The sequence below is a fragment of the Lissotriton vulgaris genome, unplaced genomic scaffold (assembly GCF_964263255.1).
Source record: "Lissotriton vulgaris unplaced genomic scaffold, aLisVul1.2 SCAFFOLD_1306, whole genome shotgun sequence".
Classification (NCBI taxonomy): Eukaryota; Metazoa; Chordata; class Amphibia; order Caudata; family Salamandridae; genus Lissotriton; species Lissotriton vulgaris.
This window is the reverse complement of record NW_028248091.1, coordinates 659,351-681,614: the sequence shown is the minus strand read 5'-3', so window position 1 is coordinate 681,614 and position 22,264 is coordinate 659,351. Positions and strand designations below refer to the sequence as shown.

The 22,264-nt window shown below is 42.5% G+C and overlaps 1 protein-coding gene across 1 annotated transcript in view; it reads left to right on the top strand.

Moving 5' to 3' along the window:
- The first annotated feature begins 235 nt into the window (after positions 1 to 235).
- Positions 236 to 22,264, top strand: part of LOC147664935 (solute carrier organic anion transporter family member 1A2-like) — a 569,665-nt gene continuing 547,636 nt past the window's right edge. Inside the window, exon 1 of the mRNA XM_086949878.1 lies at positions 236 to 379. Coding sequence (XP_086806004.1) covers positions 259 to 379 — 121 coding nt within the window. The 5' untranslated portion in view covers positions 236 to 258. The remainder of the gene's footprint in view (positions 380 to 22,264) is intronic.

The window sequence follows — 22,264 nt, the reverse complement described above, 5'->3', positions numbered from 1 at the left end:
TATGAAGACGGGTGTGCTTGCTCCAGGTTAAAATGATTAAGGTTTCAGGGACTGTTCCGGCTCAGAGTTTCATCATTTGTTCATCGGAAAATTATATATTTTCTCACAGCTATTTTATGTTATTTGTGTTATTAGCCTGTGCACATGCTTCCCACCGCAGTAAATACATCGGCAACCCTTGAATTCCGCTAATTGAACGCTGTTACGTTTTATACTGATTTATTTGCAGATTGCGGAAGAACTGAAAGCGAGTCCTTGATGTGGGTGTATGTGCTCATGGGCAACGTCCTTCGTGGAATGGGCGAGACCCCTATCGCTCCCTTGGGCCTCTCATACTTGGATGATTTTGCCAAAGAAGAAAACTCTCCTTTTTATATAGGTAACTATTCAAACCAATGTTACTTTTGTATTATTAGCTACTAATTCAAATATGTGTTTATAAATATAGACATCACTGGGTAGTTTCAATTAATTATTTTCAATTACTTATTTTATTTTGCAAATGTGTCTTGTAAGAGGAAATGTAGGGTAAAGCTTAATTTGTTATGGTAAACTTTCCATTCGCACTTTGCACGGAGAGTTTCTGGAACGATATTGTCATGAGTGAAACCATACACCTAGCGCTTTAGCCCCTGTCTTCTCGTACACCATGCCAATTGCAGTACCGCTATCAGTTTCCTTTATGCCCTTTTCACCTTCTAAAGTAAGACAACTTGCAGAGGGTGTGAACCATGAAGAGAGAGGCAGGATCACTACTTCCGGATGATTACACCTTTCCTTTGCAGGTCTAAGGGGCATATTATCAAGGGGGTTTATCTCCGCTTTTTTGGCTTTAAAAGCCAAGAAAGCGGAGATAAAATGATCTCACTATTACCTAGCTGTCGCTAACACCAGTTATCACTAATGACATGCAAAGTGGGCGTGCCAAGATGTTAGCGACTGAAAACAGTCGCTAACATCGCTATCTCCTATTACCAACTTTTGGAGATATTCGCGCTAAGCGCGAATATCTCCAAAAGCTAACACCTGCCCTGAGCAGTTCTTAGCCATGTTATCCAATGGGAGGTGGATAACATGGCTAAGAGCATTAGCTCGGTAATGCATGAATATCTCTGACTTTTCAGCGATATTCATTTGTTTGCGGCGATTTTTGTCGCATTTGCGATAAACCTTGGTAATACCAAGGTTTATTTGCGGTAAAAATCGCCGCAGCTCAGCGGTAAATTTTTGTCTCTAACCAAGCAATAGCGATAATTATCGCTATTGCTTGGTAATATGCCCCTAAGTTTCTACTTCTTTGGGGTGTTACCCCCGGCACTTAAGCTCCTCTCTATAGCTTGTATCTGTGCACAGTCTTTTGGCAGAACCATAGACAGCTAACTGCATAAGGCTCAGACGGCATCCCTGTGAGGTGCATGCACACTGCCTGTAGCGCTACATTCAGAGGAGCGGTATCACACAGGTAACATCATTTTTTTTAATGTTTTAGACTTTTATATGGTGTGAACTCGAACGGCAGGTATCCGAGCTCTTTCCTTTAGCATCAGTCGCGTTATAGACGGGCACATTCATTTTTTTTTAGGCCCGGGAGAATATGTGATTTGCCCGGAATAACGAGATGTTGAGGGTCCCTGTGGAGACTAGAAAATGGTTCCCCAGCTTCGAGGTCGACCGCTCTAGCCGTTAGGCCACATCCATTGTATCTTCAGTAAATGTTGACCAAGACAGCGCTCTCTGTAAACAACTTAGGGGCTTATTTACAAGCCTCTTGCGCCACTTTTGCGTCATTTTTCACACAGGAAAAGTGACGTACGGGTTGCAAAAGGGGCTTGTAAATAAGCCCCTTAGATCATATGAGACGCAGGTTCAGACGGAACAAGGAATCTTTTCATTTCCCCCCTGAATAGATGCTGTGCCTTCATTCTTGCGACTGTGTAACTATTTTCAACAGAGCAGTGACTTTGAGATGAGCCCTCTTCTTTCACATCCCTTCATGCTTTCAAGCTGTCTCCCCCTGGTACCAGTCAGCGAAAGATATGTGGGCCGATGCAGCTATCTCCTTTCTGTGCTCTCCTCCTCCCAGTCCTCCTGGCTGCCCTCTGGATTACCTATCGCTGGCTGGCAGGTTTTTGGCCCGGTGAGCTCAGCCTGACGTTGAGTCCCTGCAGCCAGGCTTCTTGTTCTACTCTTGATAGGAGAGCATATAGCAGGGCATGCAGCACCCTGTTCAGAGTGTTGTCTGCAGCATCTATTGAAATACTGACTGCGGTCTGAGGTCGCTGAGGCCAAACAAAAGTGAGACTTCTTATGTTATTCTTGTTTATTGTACGCAATATTTATTGGTTCCTCCAATGCTTTTTTACAAACAGTAACATTTGTGAAACCCATTACTCTCTATAAGAAGGGGTCTCAGAGTATGGTTGCCTTCAAGGACGGGCCTGTCATTAGCTCAATCTGTCTGAAATAGGACTAAGGACTGCATTAAGGTTAATCACTGCAAGCTCACATTCAATTTTCTGTATGAGTACACATTTCTCTTTATCAGCATCTCCAAAGGTAAACATGCCACTGAACCTATTTGTGAGAAATTGAATTAAAATGTGTGGTGGGTTACCCACATCAAGCTATAATCACAACTCTTGTCAGTGTGAACCCTTAAAGTTACTAAATTTACCTGAATTCAATACCCTCTTAGCTATTGCGCAGAGCAGACTGGCATAATTTAGGGCAATGTGTAAAGTAGTTATGCAGTACTAAAACATTACTAAAGAAAAACTATTACACAGCAAAAGTAACAAACCAAATTGCAACCATGGAACGAATACATTTCAAATTAGAACAATAGAGGAAACTTGAATAAACAAAACAACACCAACATGACAAACATCCAATAAAGAGAACCAGCAATATTATTTGTTAAAGGTTTAAATAGAAATGAAATAGTCCCAAGAAGCACGAAGTACCAATGTTTATCAATGGTTGCAGTAGACCAGGACCTCCACATAATTTGAGTCTGACTGCGATGAAGCGCAAGTCACAAACACCAACCAGGTTCGTCTTGGTCAAAGATTTACTCTTTTGCCTGTAAGTTCTAAATCCCCCAAGGACCTCAGGGGAGGCAGCTAAAGGTCTCATCAATAGGGATCTGCACAATTAACCCCACTATACCTGGGCATGAACAAGTGAGATAAAAAAAAGAAGGTATAATGTGGAGACAAATTCCAAAATAGAACCACAACACAGTGAAAGCTCAAATTAATCCCTGGTACAATTGTCTATTCATGACATGGTATGATTTATTTATTAACTCATAAACAAGCTGCATAATCTTTGCTCTCTTCACTTGGATCTAAGAAGAACATATATATTACCATACAAATAAACACACTACAGGACATTTAATAGCCCTATTAACACATGAACGCAAACAAATGTATAAAATCACAGAGAAGTTTAACAATAAAATACTCAGTTCCGTCTTCCGATTGTTTAAGGTATATATGGCTGTTGCCATAGTTGTGTGTACAGTCCATCGTAGGAGGTAGTCTTTGGACTTTTTGCACACTGAGAACAAGTTCAGACTCTCTTTTTTTGGTGTGCGCCCAAATATTATTTTCCAAGAATCAAAATCAGAAAATAGAAGATGTCAATGTGTTTCGACCATTTCAATATGAGCCTCTTCAGGACAATGGAAGAATGAAAGTGTCTATTAAAACAATATATAAAAGTTGTATCCTCATTTGCAGGTGCATATTTTGTCATGGTGCACCCAATTATTTGAAAATCACCCTTAGATACAAGTGAGCCTGTAACATGCAGAGCGTAAAAGTACTGTCGACTAGAAATGAGTTTTAGAAGGGGAGATGTGTCATGTATTCCTGAGAAAATAGTGCCATAAGGGCATAAGGATATGTATTCTAAGAAATTAACCAATTTAGCTAACGTAACCAAAATCGGAATCTGTTCAGTGCATTCTGAGCAATTAATTCTCAAAAACTTTGTATATCTAGCAGAGTCGGATTGGGACTGAAAATCGGCCCGGGCACACAAAAAAATCGGCCCCCATTTGCATAATGCCTTTCCTCAAATCACTGCTTCAGCGTAATTGCAAGGAGGAGGGGGTAGAAGGGGCTTAAAAATACAAGCATTTGTTTACACCAGTGAAACACACCTGAAAACAAGTGAGGCCACTTCTACTGAGGCCCCCTGCCTCGGTCAGTGTGTGCACACATTAATGGGCCGGCCAGCGAGACAAAGGGAGTGATTACTCTGCCTGTTGCTAAACCAGGGGTGGGGGATCGGCAGTGTTGGTGGCGAGGGAGGGTGGTAATGAGCGCCCATCTGCCTGCAGAAAGGCCACTCAGCCACCCACTGGGCCGCTGGCTGTATTGCGAAAATAGAGATACCGCCCAAATCGGCCCAGACTGCTCAAAAAAGCAGCCCACAACAGGAACTCAGACAGCGGCCCCTCGGGCATTGCCCAAATGCCCGCGTTACCAATCCAAGGCTGATATCTAGGGAAGCATAGTCTCCTTGGCTTCCAGCAGTTCTCAAGCTGAGATCTGATTGGCTGCTACCACCTCAAACAGGAAGTGGTGGCAGCCACCTTAGAACTCGAGACTCAGTCCTGTATCCAGAAAAAAACAAAATAAAAGGCCCACGGGGGCAGCGTAGGAGTTCCCTGACCTCCTAGGGTTGGTGATGGGGACCCAGAAAGTCCCCACCTAAGCCCAAATATGGACTTCTGATCTGTTTCCCAGCCCGTATCACAGATCAAAATATTGCTCCTGTCCAGAAAGAGCTGATAACGACTCAAGGAGGGAGGCTGCGTGGCCCCCTCCCCTAAATTTAAATGAACACCCCTGGTGATGGGATCTCCAGGGCCAAAAAAGTCTCGGGAGGGATGCCATGAGACTCCGTCCATTTGTTTTTTGTAATGAGCCTAGGCCATGGGTTCCCCAGAGCCTAACAAGGCACAGTAAGGGGGGCATTCACCCCCCTCCCATTAATGGGCCTAACAAGACTTGGGAAGCGGGGGCCATGAGGCCTCCTCCTCTTTAATTAAAAAACATGGCCCAGGGATGGGGTCCCCAGTGCCTATTGAGGCTCAGTGAGTGGGGCCTCATGGCCCCTTCTCTTTAATAAAAAATGGCCCAGGGATGGGGTCTCCCCCTCCCTTTTAAAACAAGCATTGGAAAAGCAATAGGTCTCGGATTTATTTGAGTTAGAGCAAATGGCATTGTAAATGGCAATGTCCTTTAGCCATTTGTTATGGAGTGTATGCATGTGGTGTATAGTGGAATTATGTGGGTTGGATTCGAATTGTTAGTTGTGGAATTGTGTGGCATGAAATTGTGTGGTGTGGAGTGTATATGTGTAGTGAAATGATGTGGCATTGTAGAATGTTGTGGGTAGTAAGTATGTGGTATTGAGTTTCCTGGAATTATGTGGAGTGGGATTGTGTGTTATTGAGTGTAATTATGTGTAATGGTATTTTGTGTTGTGGAATGGTATGTAGGGAAGTTTAATTATGTGGTATGCTGTAGAATTTTGTGGCATGATGTCGAATTATGTAGTGTGGATTAGATGTATGTGTGGGTTGTGTTATTGTGTTATTGATTTGAATTATGTGGATTGCTGTCAAATTATGTGTAGTGGATTTGAAATGTGTGGAGTTGAATTGTGTAGCAATGGAACTGTGTGGATAGCTTTGCCTTTTTGGTGACAAAAAAAACATTAGGTAGGAGCTCATCTCCAAATCTGTGTCTTTTGAGGTTAAAAAAAGAAAAACAGATGTCAGGACACATAACTGGAGCCCTTATAGGGCTTCTTGTCATCACGTTCATGGCCAGGTTGGAGTAGCAATGGAGGGAAAAGGTGCCACCAACCTGAGGATAGAAAGTATTACAAGAGTTAGCACTGAAAGAAGAGGCAGATGGTCCCACCTACCAGAGAGAAGCTATTTCAAGACGTCTGCCACAGAAAGGCTGGTGCCTGTGGAAATCCACAAACAACATCACAAAAGCCAGAATTAAAGACTGCAGTAAAATAGTATAATGTGAAAATCAAATTGCATCTACATGTCAGCCCTCTGTATAGCAAATTACACACTAAAGGCTTGTGAGATTCTTGTAACATTTGTAAACCTTTGGTCTCCTTATCATGCAACTACAACCGCCACTGCTTGTATATAAAACTAGAAATAGATATGGCATTCCTTCAAATGTCTATGGAGAGATCCCAGAGAAACCCCCAAAAGGGGTTCAGTTGTTTTTACTATTTTGCGTGTTTATTTGACTGGTCTTAGCACCTGCTGACGTCCCACGCCTTCCTCCCTCCATCACCATGTTACCCAGGGGGAACATTGACGGTCACCTGATGTGAAGCTGCAACAAAAGTATATAAATTGTAGGCCAAAAAAATGTTTATTTATTTTTGTAGCAATGGTGGCATGCTGTGCTTTAGATGAATATGTTTAAAAGTAAAGCGCGCCATACTGCGATTGCTACAATAGTTGATTGTGGATGCATTAAAAAATGATGTGTGCACTGATGGCTGGTGGTGTGTGTGCCTGTAGAAATTGTGCACTGATGCTGTGTGGTTGTGGTTGCGTGTGGTTGTGTGTGTGGTTGTGTGTGTGTGGTTTTGTGTGCGTGTGTGTGTGTGTGTGTGTGTGTATGTGTGTGTGGTTGCGTGTGTAAGGTTGTGTGTGGTTGTGTGTGGTTGTGTCTGTGTGGTTGTGTGTGTGTTTGGTTGTGTGTGTGTGTGGTTGTGGGTGTGTGGTTGTGTGTGTGTGTGGCTGTGGTCTGTGGCTCTGTGTGTGTGGCTGTGTGTGTTGCTGTGTGTGTGTGTGGATGGGTTAGGTGACAGTAGCAGTCGAGCTTCCCTCACACATAACAAGCATAGCATAGGTGACATCAGCAGTGCATGACCCATGTGCATCCCCCATTTGAATTTATAAACAAGTAAACTATAGGTGACAAGAGCAGTGCAAGCTCCATTCACACTTAAGAAAGGTATAACATAAGTGCAACTTACCTTACACATAATACGGGTACATAGGCATCAACAGTGTCAGTTGCATTGCAAGCTTCCCTCAAACATAACAAGCGTAGCATAGGTGACAGTAGCAGTGCATGCTCCATTCGCACTTATCACAGGTATAGCATAGGTGGAACCAGTGCAAGCTTCCCTCACACATAACACCAATACCACCCTTCATTTCGAAGAGAAAACATTTTGCAGGGTGCCTCCTATCAGTTATGAACTGAATCCAAAACCTCACAACAGTGCAGTAAACTGATTCCACTATGCCTTGAAAAATTTTTTGAGTCACATTAGCCTCCGCACATATTTTACTACCAGCAACAACGCTGGACTTTATCTAACAATCGATCTATGCAATTCAAATTCAAGCATTTTTTTGTAGATGGCGCAATAAAAACCACCACAGAAAATCTTAAAACATACAAACAAATCTTGGTCGTATTAGGTTTGGCCTTGGATAATAAACAAGTAGACATCCTTCTGAACTCAGAACCTACACTACTGAACTTATCTTAGCGAGATTGTTGTCTACCTAAGTGATTAGCGAGATTACTAAGTGAACCTCAGTAGTAAAATTTCTGGAGGTTAACATAAGCTATTTTATCTTTTCTTAATTCCAAAGAACATCTATCACCAAAAAGTGCCCTTATAAAAGGTGTGTAGAGCCACCCAACTATGATTAGCATGCCGAGCAAGGACTTTATGGTGAAGCATGCCACATAATTGTGTGTGTGAGTCCTTTAACAAAATCAAAGTTTGTCCCAGATTCTGGGCTAGGGATAGGACTGGGAATTTTAGAAGTCTGTGTGGCATTCTGTTTAACTGATTTACTCTAGGGTAAAATTAGATGCAGGTCCCTTATTGTTACTCCTTCTATTGTCCATAAGGAATTGTACAGTCGACTTTTCAACTGCCATAGCCAAAATGTTCTCAGTGATTCATTTCTGAAACTGTCTATTGTACATAGTTTTCCTTTGTTCTCATTGTTCACGAACAACGTGCCGTCACATTACACTGTTTACTATTGCACTTGTAACCTTATCATACATCTTTACTATATAACAAATAAAGTTACAACGCATGACCCTGTATCCTATTTGCGTTGTTTGTTCTGTGTATGAAATACAGTAGGCTTGCATCTATTGCCCGAATTACAGTCCATGACAAACACACAATAATTCTTTGTCTCAACATTTTTTTAAATGTCACATTGAACAGTTTGGCACTCTTCTGGTCCTTATCATGCATCAGTGAGCTAGCAAAAACAGTTGAGTGGTGGTGAAAAATACATATTGATTTGGGGATGTGTGAAATTTGTGTAATTACGTTAAACGTATGTGAAATTAGCTGCAATAAGCTAAATGCAAACCTTACATTTAGCACTATAGGTTAGCATGAAATGTGCAGTCATGTCTATTTTGGACGTGTGAACACATTCCATGCAAAAAATTGAACAAACAATGTAAAAATAAATTAAAATGTGGCACGAACAGCATCTGCTCACGTTCTGGTCATTAAAGTTGTTCCCAAGCTTTCGTTTTGCCTGGAACGCAACAATTCTGATACGCGACACAGTTTAGAGACTCTCACATTACACACATTTTTCAAAACTAAATGAATGAAGCCGGCGTAGTTGAAGAACACGGGGCGTAGACTACAGAGGCAAGCACAAAAATCGGGTGGAATTTCAACACTACAATGCTAAGAAGTCAAGCCAAAGGTGCCTATGGAAAACACACCTGAAAAGCTATAAGCACCCTTTATTTCCTCACACAGGTTCAAGGGCATTGTCCTGATTGAGGGTGGCTGTCAGCAGCAGCCGGACCCTACACAGGATCTTGCCTTCCTGCAGAGCGGCTGATCCAGAGCCAGAGTTTGTCGAGCCGGGACCAATAAAGGAACATTGCTCCCATCTGTGAATACTGGTGCTCAGCAGTAGGTCACGCTCAGAAGATGCTTTCTGTGCTCTGCGTAGAGCTCTCGGCTCGGCATAATCTTCATACAACCTGCTTTCATTGCCCTTCCCACTCTCCAGCTATGAAGCAACATAACAGAAGATACCGTGAAAGATTTTTTTCCCAATTAAGTACAGCATTTAGGCAAGCCTGTCATACTACTGTGAAGAAGGCATGCAGAAGGTGCACGCTAATCTGCCCAGATAGCAAACTAGGGAGGCTGAGGTAATAATTAAAAAGTTCCGGAGAAGAAAAACGTGCGCTTTTAAAAAACAAGCTGTAACGTCTCCCACAATTTCTATGAAGGGGTCTAGGAGGCCCATGCACAATTAAAAGAAGCGATCGCGGAAACTATCCTATTGAATAAAAAGAAAAAAAAGCGGCACTTCAAGCAATCGCGAAAGCGATCCTATTATATTAAAAAAAGAGCCCGCGAGTGGTGCACGCGTGCGCGCCACTGCGAAGCATATGTCTTTGGTTATCGTGGCCGTGTCTGTCCGTGATAATTGAAGATATATGGCCTTTGGTGGGCATAACAGACACCAATAGGCCATGGGCGGAGCTACGCAATCGCCTATGGCCTATTGCGTGTTCTGTTTTTAAAATACACGCACACAAAGGCCAATGAAAATGGACCTAGGAAATAACAAGTGCGAGCTGAGTGGAATTTCAAGGTCCATTTTCAAAACCCCGATAAAAGGACTCTGGCTGCGCGACACTGCTGCGTAGTGTACTCTAGGTCGAGACCTAATAAAAAGGGCCATGGGAGATGGGTTCCCGAGGGTCTAATAAGGCTTGGGGAGGTGGGACATGCAGCCCCTCCCCCTTAAAACCTGTATGAGCCTGGAGGATGGGGTTCTGTAAACACAAGAATAGTCACGACTCGACTTGTGGAAGTGTTTTGGGGAAATAAAGGTTTTATTATGCTCTTGATGATAATGTTTAAAAAATTTAAACATTGTGGTAAACGTTCCCCTTCAAAAACAAAAGCTTTGTCTTAAAGGAGAACATTCTGACCACTGGAGCTGTTGCTTGGGCATCGTGACCCCCTCTTCTTTAAACAGCAGAAAGGCACTGGGGTATGGATCTTAAGGGCCTGGCTCATAGCCAACCCCATGCTATACATGGCAGAAGGCTGTGTTACTGTGTGGGGTTGGCTGCCTTTTGGGGGTTTGGTCACAGGGCCAGGCCTTGTGGTGGACACGTAAACACATACCCCTGGATCGACCCAGGGAAGGAAACTAAAGGCTCTGCGGTCTCAAGTGTGAGCTGCCCTCCCCAAGACTCAGGTGCACATAGCCTTTGGTGGTGCGCAGTGAGGTGTTGGCTGCATGCAGGCATTGGCCACAAGGCCTGACCACAGGTGAAGCTCAGTTGTAAACCTCACGCTGTGCATGACCAAAGGCCCTGCTCAGTGTGGAGTTGGCTACTTTTAGGGGGATTATATGGGCTGATCACAGGGCCCTGCCACAGACCAAGCCTTGTGGCCAAACCATACTATGCGTGGCTGTATGCCATGTGTAGCATGGGGTTGGCTGCAGGGCCTGGCCCCAGGCTTGGCCCTGTAGTCAACCCTGTGCACTGCACAGTGTGGAGATGGCTGCCTTCACATGCATTGGCCACATTCCGTGGCTGAAGACCAGTCCTTGTGCACAGAAGAAGGCCATGCCCACCATGGGGCTGGCTGCACGCAGCGGTTGGCCACAGACCCTGGCTGCATGCCAGGCCCTGTAGCCATCCTCCCACCATCCACGACTGAAGTCCCTGTGCCGTTGGCTGCCTTTATGGTGGTCGGCCACAGGGTCTAACCGTATGCCATGGCTTGTGGCCAAAATCCTCACTGTGCATGGTCAAAGGCCTTTCGCAGCATGGGTTTGGGTACAAGCCAGGCTCTGTGGCCAACCCCCGTTGTGCTTGCCTGAGGCTGTGCACTGTGGGTGGGTTGGTTTTATGTATGGTAAGTAAATATTAATTTACATTTAAAAAAACTAGAAATTCACTGAAAAAAACAAAGGTTAAAGTAGCATAGTTTGGTGAAATGTTCAGTAACTACATAATGTTTTGAACTCTAAACACCACGGAAATTCACCAGTTATAGTTATACTATAACTATAACTTCTGCCTTAACCCCTTCCACGCTCATGACGAGCTGGGCTCGTCATGGCGTAGCCTCCTCGCACGCTGATGACGAGCCCAGCTCGTCACGTAAAGTGCGGTTTTAAAAAACACAGCACAGGAGCGGAATTGCGCTAGCGCGCATGCGGTTAAGGTAACTATAACTCACACCCTTCTATGCACAGTTTTCTCATCAATAATTTCAGCACAAATGTTGAAGAGATATTATCAATTATGCCATAGAAGATATCATGAGTGATGTAATATATTGGGTAGTTACCAGTGCATGGCTAGGACATGAGTTTTAGCTACCTTAGGACATGAGTTATAGTTACTTGAGATAAGTATAATTGGTGGCTTGCAGTGTTTTTTAGAGTTTAAAACTTTACTTTAACTTTTTTTTTCCAGTGAAAAAAATATGTATATTGCATTCATCGAACTACGTACACTTAGAGTTAGTTAGTGATAGGCAATTTATACATAATTACAATTCAACATTTCGGCCCTTGATATTCTGGTCATGATGTTGTGGCCACTCTGTATTCCTTTCGTAATATTTGACACTCTTACCATTTGAAAGCTGTAGGGGCTCTGTTTAAACTGTCCTGAGCTCTTTCGACCATTGCTTTGTTCCGAGGTCCCTATAATCCTGATACATCGTTTTCATCACCCACAGCATATACCAGACTATAAGTCTCTGCACACTTTTGCATTTTTGCCCTTAATAACACAAAAATTGTGGCCATGTTGCATTATAGTGGAGATGACAGAGGACATAGCTTATTGGCAATGCAGATTTCCACTTTCAGTGCAGTTGCTATTGCAATAAATTAGAAGCTCAGTCCATGCCGCCTAAATTATTACCATATCTGCCACTGTGGTCAACTCTGCTAGTCCTCCTGAGTTTTATTAATTTCTTGCTTAATCTACATTTACCAAAAGCTGGGTGGTAAATATTAGACAATAAATAACTATCATAGCACATTATGAAAAAATGCAGCTCCATTTTGATGTAAGCTCATCAGCGTCTGAATCGAGCCCTCAAAAATCGAAAATGGAAAGCCATAAAGCTACAAAGCACCCTAAAGAGGCTACTCTGGATAACTACGTAAGTGTAAACCCCAAATTTGGCATTAACCTCTGAGTATTCTAGCCCAACTGCAATGACCATATCACATAAAAAAAACAAAGGGCATAATGGACTACTTTAATTCAGCTACATCTTCCAGTAAAACTTGCAGTCGAGGGTGCTATAAAGCCAACACATGTGATAATAAATAACTAGTTTCTACGCAGGGCAGTAATGCTTGGAATGATTCCATCTTGAACATAGATGACTCAGCAGATTTAAAAGATTCAGGCAATTTAAATGAGATAAATTGGATGAAAATGGACGAGAAGCTTGATGAAAGGATTTCTCAGTGGTGCAGGATAAACAATAAAAGCAAGTCGCGATTGCATATTATGGACAACATTTATGGTCAAGTAACCCAGTGCAGTGTAGCAAGTCACCTTGCTTCTCTGCACCGCCTGACAGGTAAACAGCAGGAAAGTACCGTATTTAACTCAATATAGTGCATTCCTTCCTTTTCCTCTGCGCTGGTGCCCTTTTGGCTGCCTAGCGCCAACTCAGGCACCCTTCCAGCATGGAACAAAGGGGCCGGCATTGTAAGAAGAATTGTTTTGTGCAGGAAGGGGCAACTCCCTTCACAAAAACAATCCCCTGAGGTGTTTTCCTCGTTCAATGTGGATGCAGCACACATAGAAAGGGGAAAAAAGAGAAGAGAAATAAACATATTTCTCCTTGTTACGCTTCACCTGGGGAGGCGTATGTTTTTGGCACATTCCCAGGTCTACTACTTTTGGTAAATCTGGGAACGCGTCAAAATCCATGAATGGTGCGTCGTAACACTCACGCAAGACCCATGGAAATGCCTCTCTGGTGCAGAGTAATGCAACACAACGCAAATCGCTGCATTGCATTACTCAAGATTTAAGAAAACACTCAGGGACTCGCAAGGTGGCCTTTCCTGGCTTCCTAAATCACTTTTAAAGTTGCATTGCTCTAGCATCACGTTGCGTGGTGTAAAAGTGCTGCAAAGTGGCTCATAAATATGCCCCAATGTATCTTGTGGAAAAGCTGTTCAACATTTTTAATAACGACTACTTAAATGCAATTTTCTGCAATTCACAATTAGGTAATTGCTATTAAAAGTGCATTTAATTTGCGATTCCCAGGGGGTCGCAAATCGACCTACCTCAATAATATTACTGAGGTAGACCGCAATTTATGACCCCCTAGGAATAGCTAAAATCACAGGGATTGTGGCATGCTGACCACCATGTCAATGAATGTTTTTAAATAAAGCAAACTTTTTTGTCAAGGCAGCCCGTTTTCCTCAAAGGAAAAGGGGTTGCATTCAAAAAAACAGAAATTAAAAGATTTCTTTTAATTTTTTAAGAAGAGGCAGTGTTCCATGGGACAACTGTCTGCTTTCAAAAATGTTTTTCCAAACACTTCAAAAGAGGAAGGGATCCGTTGGGGACCGGGGATCCCTTCCCATTTGCGAGCGGGTTGCCACCTACTTGAAATTGGTAGTAAAATGCAAATGTTTTGCTACCGCATTTCAGTCACAAAAAATTCCTACATACCAATGCGATTCGGTATGAGGAAGGGATGCCCTAAACACGCCCCTTCCAAATAGCGAACAGCTAACCCATTTTCCAATTGGGTAACAGGTTACTGAATTGCCAAATAGGGTTTGGTACACATAAAAAGCCTTTTTTGCATTCGCAAACGGGCCAAATGCAAATTTGCTTGTTACATGTGGCCCTATGACTCCTAGATTTAATTTGAGTTTGTAGCTAAGTAGGACAAAAGTCAAGACAAGAGATTTTAGCAATAAAGACAATCTGATCGATATCTAAACATTTCTAATGCCCCCAACAGGCTTAACAGATCCTCACACATTATCTGAAAAACTAATGTCCTCTTCGCCTTTAGCCCTGGTTACCATAATCACAAAAGCACCATTGTCAATATTTGGCGATAATGTTGTGAGATCAAGTAACAGTGAAGAGGTCAATACCCTTCTCCAAGAAGAAATTAATATTCAGTCTTCTCTTTCAGAGTGATGCTCAAGCTCGGTAAAACCCAAAAGAAATGAGGAGAAGTATGGAGCATTGCTTTTTAATGAGCTTTCTCTCTGTGATGTTTATAATGCTCACACCGTTCACAACAATCCTTCGTTTATGAATGAGGAGTACTGAATACGCTGTATCATTGGACAGTCGTGTGCATGAAGAAGGATACAAACACAAATGAGTGTAAAGACAAAGACATTGACACAATGCCGGTAATCAACACTGATGCGTCCATCACCACTTCCAAAGTAGGTGCAATAACACGAAATAAAACAGCAACTAATTGTGAAGATAAGACTGATAAGAAGAAGGATGTTAACTTCCCACCAGTCTGGTAATCAACATTAGACGCTCTGCTGTCATCAATCGTCCAGTCTGTCTGAACTCATTCAGGCAAGATGGACACCCAGGTAGAGGTGCTACAAACACTGGCAACTTATAAGGCTGCAATACACTCCAACCAAATGAGCTAAACATATTGATACATAAAATTCAGAATGAAAAAAAAAAAATGTAAGAAACGTCTCATTGTTCTTCCACCGCTGAGAAGCTGGCCTCACTACCTGACATAAGGCAAACAGTAATTCATTAACTAATAACATTAATTTGCAGAACTGAAAGACCCGCACATAGATCCTAAGGAACTCTCCGGCACAGCAATCAATGCAAACATGTCACAAGTGGGTGAAATGGAGAAAGACAAAAGTAAAACTAACGTTGAGGAATTTCTAGATACTACTACTAAGGGTGCCCAGATAGTAACAAGCAAGACTAAGCCTGTTCAAGAACCCCTTAACAGCTCGAAAAAGATTAAGAAATGAATGAAGAAATTAATTTAAAAAAGACTTTCAGGGACAGAATAAACTTATGTCATGGTTGGCGGAGAGACAGTGAGCAAGTAAAATATTTAAAAAACCCAAAATAGCTAGGGGTGAGTGGAAATCACAGAGTTTTACTCCAGGGAATTTGGTGAAGTTACCTAAAAACACTGCAAGATTCCGTGGAGTAATACGAGCAGTGAAATATCGGTCTGTCGCGCTGCTTGCACGGATTTTTAGTGCTAAGAGCTTGTCCCATGCTATAAAATCAGCTTGATCAGCACCACGTGGCACACCAGAGGGCTTTGCTTCTTTCTATCTACTCAATAGACTTTCTATTCAAGCTGAAGCTTTCACAACGCAAGTGGCTACTTTCTGAATGTGTGCGGTAGCGACCTGCCGCGACTGAAAGTGTTGAGAAATCTTGCCCGGAGGTGGTATAGCACTCATTTTTTCTCACTCACACTTGCCAACTTAACATCGATGAGCCACGTGCGAGAAAAACTCCACCACGTGTCGGTTGACAGAGTTTTTTCTGAACTCAGTACTCTATGTGGAGCGTGGAGTAGGCAAGCCTCCACAAACTCTGCTGGTGGAGAGGAGTTTACCACTTACCACTAAAAACAGTATATCTAGGAAAAGATAGCACTTATGGCACTGAATATTTCTCAGGGGTCCTCTTGGATACTCCCCAAAACTCTGATTGAAAAATCTGACTAGAAAATACCACTGATTCCAGGTAATGGAATAAATGTTCCACGAAGGAGTTAGTTCAAAATGTATCAAACATGATCAAACTCAACAGACAACATTGTATTAACCAAGTAGTTAAAGATGAGGATCCAGTTATAGCATACTTTTTGCCTGATGAGAAAAGAGATAAAAAATCCAAAAATGATCTGAGTGCCCGAAATCCCACAGGAGTTGATACTGGCAGACTTAATGCTAAAATTGACATAACCCCAACAATCACTTATCATCACCTCACAGACATCGTAGATAACAATCAAGTGATAATTGGAACAGAACCAGTTTTGGCACTGAAAAATGAGCATCTCCTAAGACCTGAGCAAGAACCATCTATATTATCAGCAACTATGATGTATACGCCAGCTGCCTCACCCAATGCCTTTAATAATGAGCTTCAAATTAAATCATTTGAGGGGCCAACAACAACTGCAAATTCAGGGCTTGCTACCCTAAAAAGAACAACAGCTTGCCTGAGATTGGAGTGACAGGGATGTGATTTTCCATCCAGAATGTGTGTCCAGAAGGCAAGTGGATACATTAAATAGAAGTCATATCTTAAAACTCTGTGGAGCCCTCCCTGTGTTGCATAAGTTACAACTTGGACATAACTCTACAAGATGTGCTTTACCACCCACAGGTGACACTACTGAACTCGGTGCAATGCACCAGCGATGAATGTGAAAGACAGGTTATTGTAGCCTTGTAAAACACCATTCAATGTGTATTTGAGATAGCGGTTTTGCTTTTGGGTTATTAACAATCCCATAAATAGATCGGGACAATGTGGAAACAGCAACAAACCTTGTTTCGTTATTCACAGTATCACATACACACTGTACTAAGATAAATGAACACTTTTGAAAAAAAGTAATTATTCCTGTAGGAACAATCTGATTCTCAGTATATCTAAACCAACTACACAGAATATTATAAAAACAGCAAGAAGGCATGTTATAAATAAGACGATTAAAATAACATAACAACTTGTAAACACCTAGAGCAGATGTGGAGGAAGGACTATTGTCCAATCAGTAGGGCCAGGTATGTCAAGCATTTGCAATGCAATAGGTCTCTCATTTGCAAGACTTTGAGCTAGTGGCATTGTAAATGACAAAACTTTTATCTATGTTTGGTTTTTGAAAACATATAAAAAAAAAGGCATTGTCATTTACAATGCCAATAGCTTGTTTGAAATGTAAACCGTTTACTGGGATTTCAGGGCTGGATTAATATAACAGTATCTTCTCAAGCAAGAAAAATCCAAAATTCTCAGGAGTTTGAAAAAGGAGATACCATTATATGGGCTAGTGCAACAAGTCAAACAGGACCAGACCAACAACTATGGTGAGTCCTGTAATTAGTGGGGCAACAGCAGAACTCAAGTTAGCAGACATATATGAGGGGAAGTGCCGTTTTTGAGAGCTCATTTATTTAGTGGGAATATTGTATCCTGCACCCGAAAACGAACATGCAAAAAGTATTGAGGCAAGTTGTGAAGGTTACCAGGCTCATCTTTAAGCTTGGGGTGGTACTACGTGTCAGCGGCATACATCTGATATCCAAAGGTGCATGTTTGGAAGAATTCAATAGACAGTGAAAGGACAGAGCACAAAAGTATGCCATATTTGATGTTGGTTATTCTGCAGAGAAATTAAATGAACAAAGCCAGAAATGTATTAATTCCACCAGATTAGAGAAATGTGGAACATAAACTGCACTGAAGCAACAACTGAGGAAGTAGAGAGTGCAGCTGAAATACAAGACAGTGTCCGGTGACTAAAACGGCAGAGGAACTGAGAAATGTCAACCAGTGTTAGTTCGGGAGATATCACACGAGGAGCTATGAAATGCTGGGATAAGAAAGGTCTGTTTGAGCTCCGGAGCAATCACACGAAGAGCTAATAAACGTCAAGCAGTGATAATTCTACACACACTTTTCCAAGGGGCGTGTGAGGCAGTGGGAGAGCCAGTGCAAGGTAAGGAAATGTTAGGCTGTGGGTGATAGGAGTGGAACTCTCACTTTGGGTGAAGTAACATCGAGTAGTGCTGAGCTCTGAAACCAGCACCCCAGGAGCTTAGTAAAATTGCCCTCGTGCACTAAACACTACATTATGGCTGATTGAACAAGATTTCACAAAGAGATTCATGGATCACTCCCCTCAAGGAGCAGTCAGAAGTGACCTTTAAATCTGTCACGGGCTGGATCAGAGGGAAGAGCAACGGGTGATATGCTGTAACACATTAAAAGTTAGTGACCGGTCCGGGCTCATGCAATGACTTGAATATTAGATGGATGGGGGCGGGGGTACATCCAAAGTTATTGAACCTCAGCACCCTGGCCGTGGGCAATCCTTACCTCGGACGGCAACAGACGAAGTAACCATCATGTTCAGGACATTGATGTCTCACGCTTCTTTTCCACTAAAGTAGGCAAAGACTTTCTCAAGATACATGGCGAAAGTCTGATCTACAGACAACTTGCAGGACCTGCCTAGAAGGAACACACTTAATTCCCAACTGTCAGTGGGCATGGCTTATGCTTTCCAGCGGGTGCGTGCAAAAGCACCCACCTTGCTTAATGATAAAGCAGCGCTGTGGTTTGCTGATTAAAGGCATACATATAACACATACACGCTGTGCACGTCAGCTTATTAATAATAATGAGCAATAGGGCAGGGATGGTGCAACAAGTGGAAACGTGCAAAAGCTATGCTGTACTTAAAGATGAAGCATGGCAGTTGTGCTGATTATAAGCAAAATGGAACAAGCATGCAGTGCAAAAGTAGCCGCAGTGCTTTTAAGTAACACAAGAAGGAAACTAATAGAAATGAGTGGCCCAGGAACAAGCGGGCATGTGCAAAAGCGACTGCAGTGCTTTCAAGTAACACAAGAAACAAGGAAGTAGTCCCTAAATGGAATAATAACAACCCAGCAGCGTAACTAAACAGTAGTTGGTCAGTTTTGCTTCCTGCAAACCGGAAGTAAAACGGAAGTGACGTTTCACATCGCGAGCCAACCATAAGCAAGATAACAACAGCAATGCAACGTTAAACAAATGGCGAGAAGCAGGACATATTAGCCGCCAATAGGCGGAGTTTCACGCAACAATACAGATTACTTGATGTCTTGGAGAAACAGAGCATGCGCGCTGACTATGCAAGACCTAAAAATGAGCTAAATCAGTATCATGAGCTCAGTAGGAAAAAGCATTGCAATTTCCATACCACAAAAATAGAGAATGGTAATATTTCTTCCAATGATCTGTTTTCTATTCTTAAGTCTCTGTCTTCCCTGGAACACGTGACAGCCCCAGTACCACCATCTTTAGAGAACTACAATAAGATTGCTTCCTTCTTCGCTCCTAAAGTAGCTAGGATTTAAGATATCTTCCGATTCGAAATACGCAGCTGTATCAATCTAGATACCTCTTTTGACAAAACCCCTATGGAGAATGGTCTGTATGAATTTAGGACCCCCTCTCTGGAAGACCTGAAGGGCTTGACAATGAGCGTTAAGTCAGGATTCCCTTTTGATCCAGTACCACCTAAAATCTTTATGCAAGGAATGGAGATCATTCTCCCTCAAGTATAACAACAATTTTTCTATCCTTTCACTTAGGTGAAATTCCACAAAAATGAAAGCAAGCGATAGTACTCCCTCTGCAAAAAAACCTTCTGCAACTAGAAAACTTGGGTCCCATCTCCATTTTACCATTCATAGCTAAAATCACGGAGAAAACTGTAAATCACCAACTCACTAAACATATCAATTCGAATGATTTGCTTCACCCCACAAAATCAGGTTTCATGGCATCTTACTCTACGGAGTCAGCCCTATTTCTTACAACCAAAACCTTGAGACTGTGTGAGGTTGAAGGAAACAGCTGCTCTGGTGTTACTTGGCCTAAGTGCAGCTTTTGACACTGTATTGCACAACCTACTTCTTCAGAGGTTAAGTTGATGCAGTGTTAGGGGTACAGCACTACACTGGATGACCTCTTTCCTTTTATAACAGCTTTCAAGTTGCCCAGCACCGCATATGTCAGACAGCATCCCTCTCATGCAAGGGGTCTCATAAGGCTCTATATTGATCCCTACTCTATTTAATCTATACAATTGTCCCCTGCCAGAAATTGTGGAAAACACAATGTAACGATTGTGTCATATGCACATCAGAGTAAAATATTTCAGGATGCTGAGGCGGCTGCAACTCAATTCTCTCTATATGTACAAGAGCTAGCCTTCTGGATGACCAACAATTTCCTAAAATGTAATGGCAACAAAGCAGAGGTAATGATAGTCGGGAAACCACCTTCTATCTGGTCATCAGCCTGGTAGCCTGAGGCCCTGGGTCAAACCCCTGTCTCAAAAGCAGAAACCAAAAATCTGGTGGTGTGGTTTGATCCTAAACTTCTCGTTTCAGAGTCAAATTAGGAAGGTAGTGGGCAAATGTTTCAGGACCCTCAAAGTCCTAAAGAAACTCCTGGACTTATTACCTATAGTGGCCAGGAAAACAGTTGTCCATGCCCTGGTCTGATCCCAAATAGACTATTGTAACATCCTCTACTTGGGAGCCACCAAAGTAAGTTTAACTAAACTTCAACACATTCAAAATACTGCTGCACGTTTGGTCCTTAATCTCCTGAGAGAGCATCTACCTCAAAAGCTCTGACTACTCTTCACTGGTTGCCATGGAGAAGAGGACTACATATAAGGCAATGTGCTATTGCCACAGAATCTTGTGGAACAAACTCCTGTGCTACCTGTGATCTGTGATAACACCCTACATGCTTTCATGTAGTTTGAGATCTGTAAGGGCTTATCTGGTAAAGGTGGCAAGAGTTCAAAGGGCCTGGATGGCAGCCCGGTCCTTCAGTTATCTAGCAGCCAAAATGTGGAATACCTTGCAGCTGAATCTGATATCAGAACCTATGGAAAGGACGTTCTGCAAGGAATTTAACACCTGTATGTTCCTTACTTCAATAGGGACTGTTTAACTTCCTCTTTTTAGTGTTCCGCTCATCTTAGCTCAGGCTTAGTTTTTTCTCCCCTCCCTCATCCCTCCTCCATTAGAGTATAGAATCAAAGCGTGGGGGCACATCGGTGGGTTTAACCAGGTGCTTTACAAATACATAGAACTAAATAAACATTTCTTACATGTTTTCAAATGTAATCTAAAACCTAAAACCCTAATGCCTACTTCAATGTGACATACTAAGAGATCATGGATGGCAGAGCAACTTGCAGTCCAGAGTTTCTTAGGGAGAATAGACACGCTGCATACCCTGTTGACAGCGAAGGCTATCTTTCCCAGCGGAGTTGTGAAGAATATTTTCCCCGCAAACAGCAAACACACCCTGCAGTAGCAGTCTGTCAGTTTTTCTCCAGGACTCAGCTTTATCAGCTTCAGTCTGCAGGTGAGATGTAGCATCTACAAAGTATGAAGTGTGCTTGCAGTAGGTGAGACCATGCCTGGCAGAGACAATAATCTGGGTGAATTTCTGACATACGTTTAGGAATGTTGGACATTGATTATGTGCATCGAGGTGTGCATCCCAGATGTTTCCTCATGATCAAATAAGGTAAAAAGACATGTATTAATCCTACATTTGGTTATATTTCTGTATGGGTTCCTACTTAACCTTGACATGGTGAAAAGTAGACATTTGCCCTGACAAATTTTGCATCAGGAGTTGCCTCTATCCTATTAATCCGATGGCTTTACACTTTCACAGTTCTTAAAAGAATACGGTCAGATGACATCTGCAGTGACTTACATTGTTTAAGGGTGAGAAGATGGGAACCTCCTATAGCAAAGAATGAGTCAGGCCTACATAAGATGGAGTCAAACCAAAGGGGCTTTACGACACCTAGTCTTAGTACGACATGGTCAGTGACGGCAACCGCCCCTCTCCCTGTATGCCCACATCAACCCAGAACACAACGAAACGGAACAGGATTTGTCTTTGGAAGGCGGGGGGTCGCAAGAACCCCCGGCCGTATTTATTAAGATACAAAATATTAAAATTGTTAAACAATATATACAATTTTTTATGCAAAAATATTCAGAAACATTTAGATACATTCATATCGACAATTGTGATCGCCTCTAGCCTTAACAAGATTCCAATACAGCTTGTTTTCTAACCGAATCTAACATCTTCATCTGAAAATGTTTGCATACTAACATTTATGGCGATATGGCAAGGTCGCTAACCGGTGTCAGGTCTTACAAGCTGCGCCCTTACACAGGTGCGCATGCGCAGCCGGGCCCGTTAATTACTCGGTCCACCCATGAAGCCGAGCCTGTTAATTACTCGGTCCACCCATGCAGCCAAGCCCGTTAATTACTCGGTCCACCCCGTGAACTTCATTTAACCAGTGAAGGAGGGCCCTAACTTGCGTTACCAGCTGCCCCTGAAGTTCTAGGAGGGGC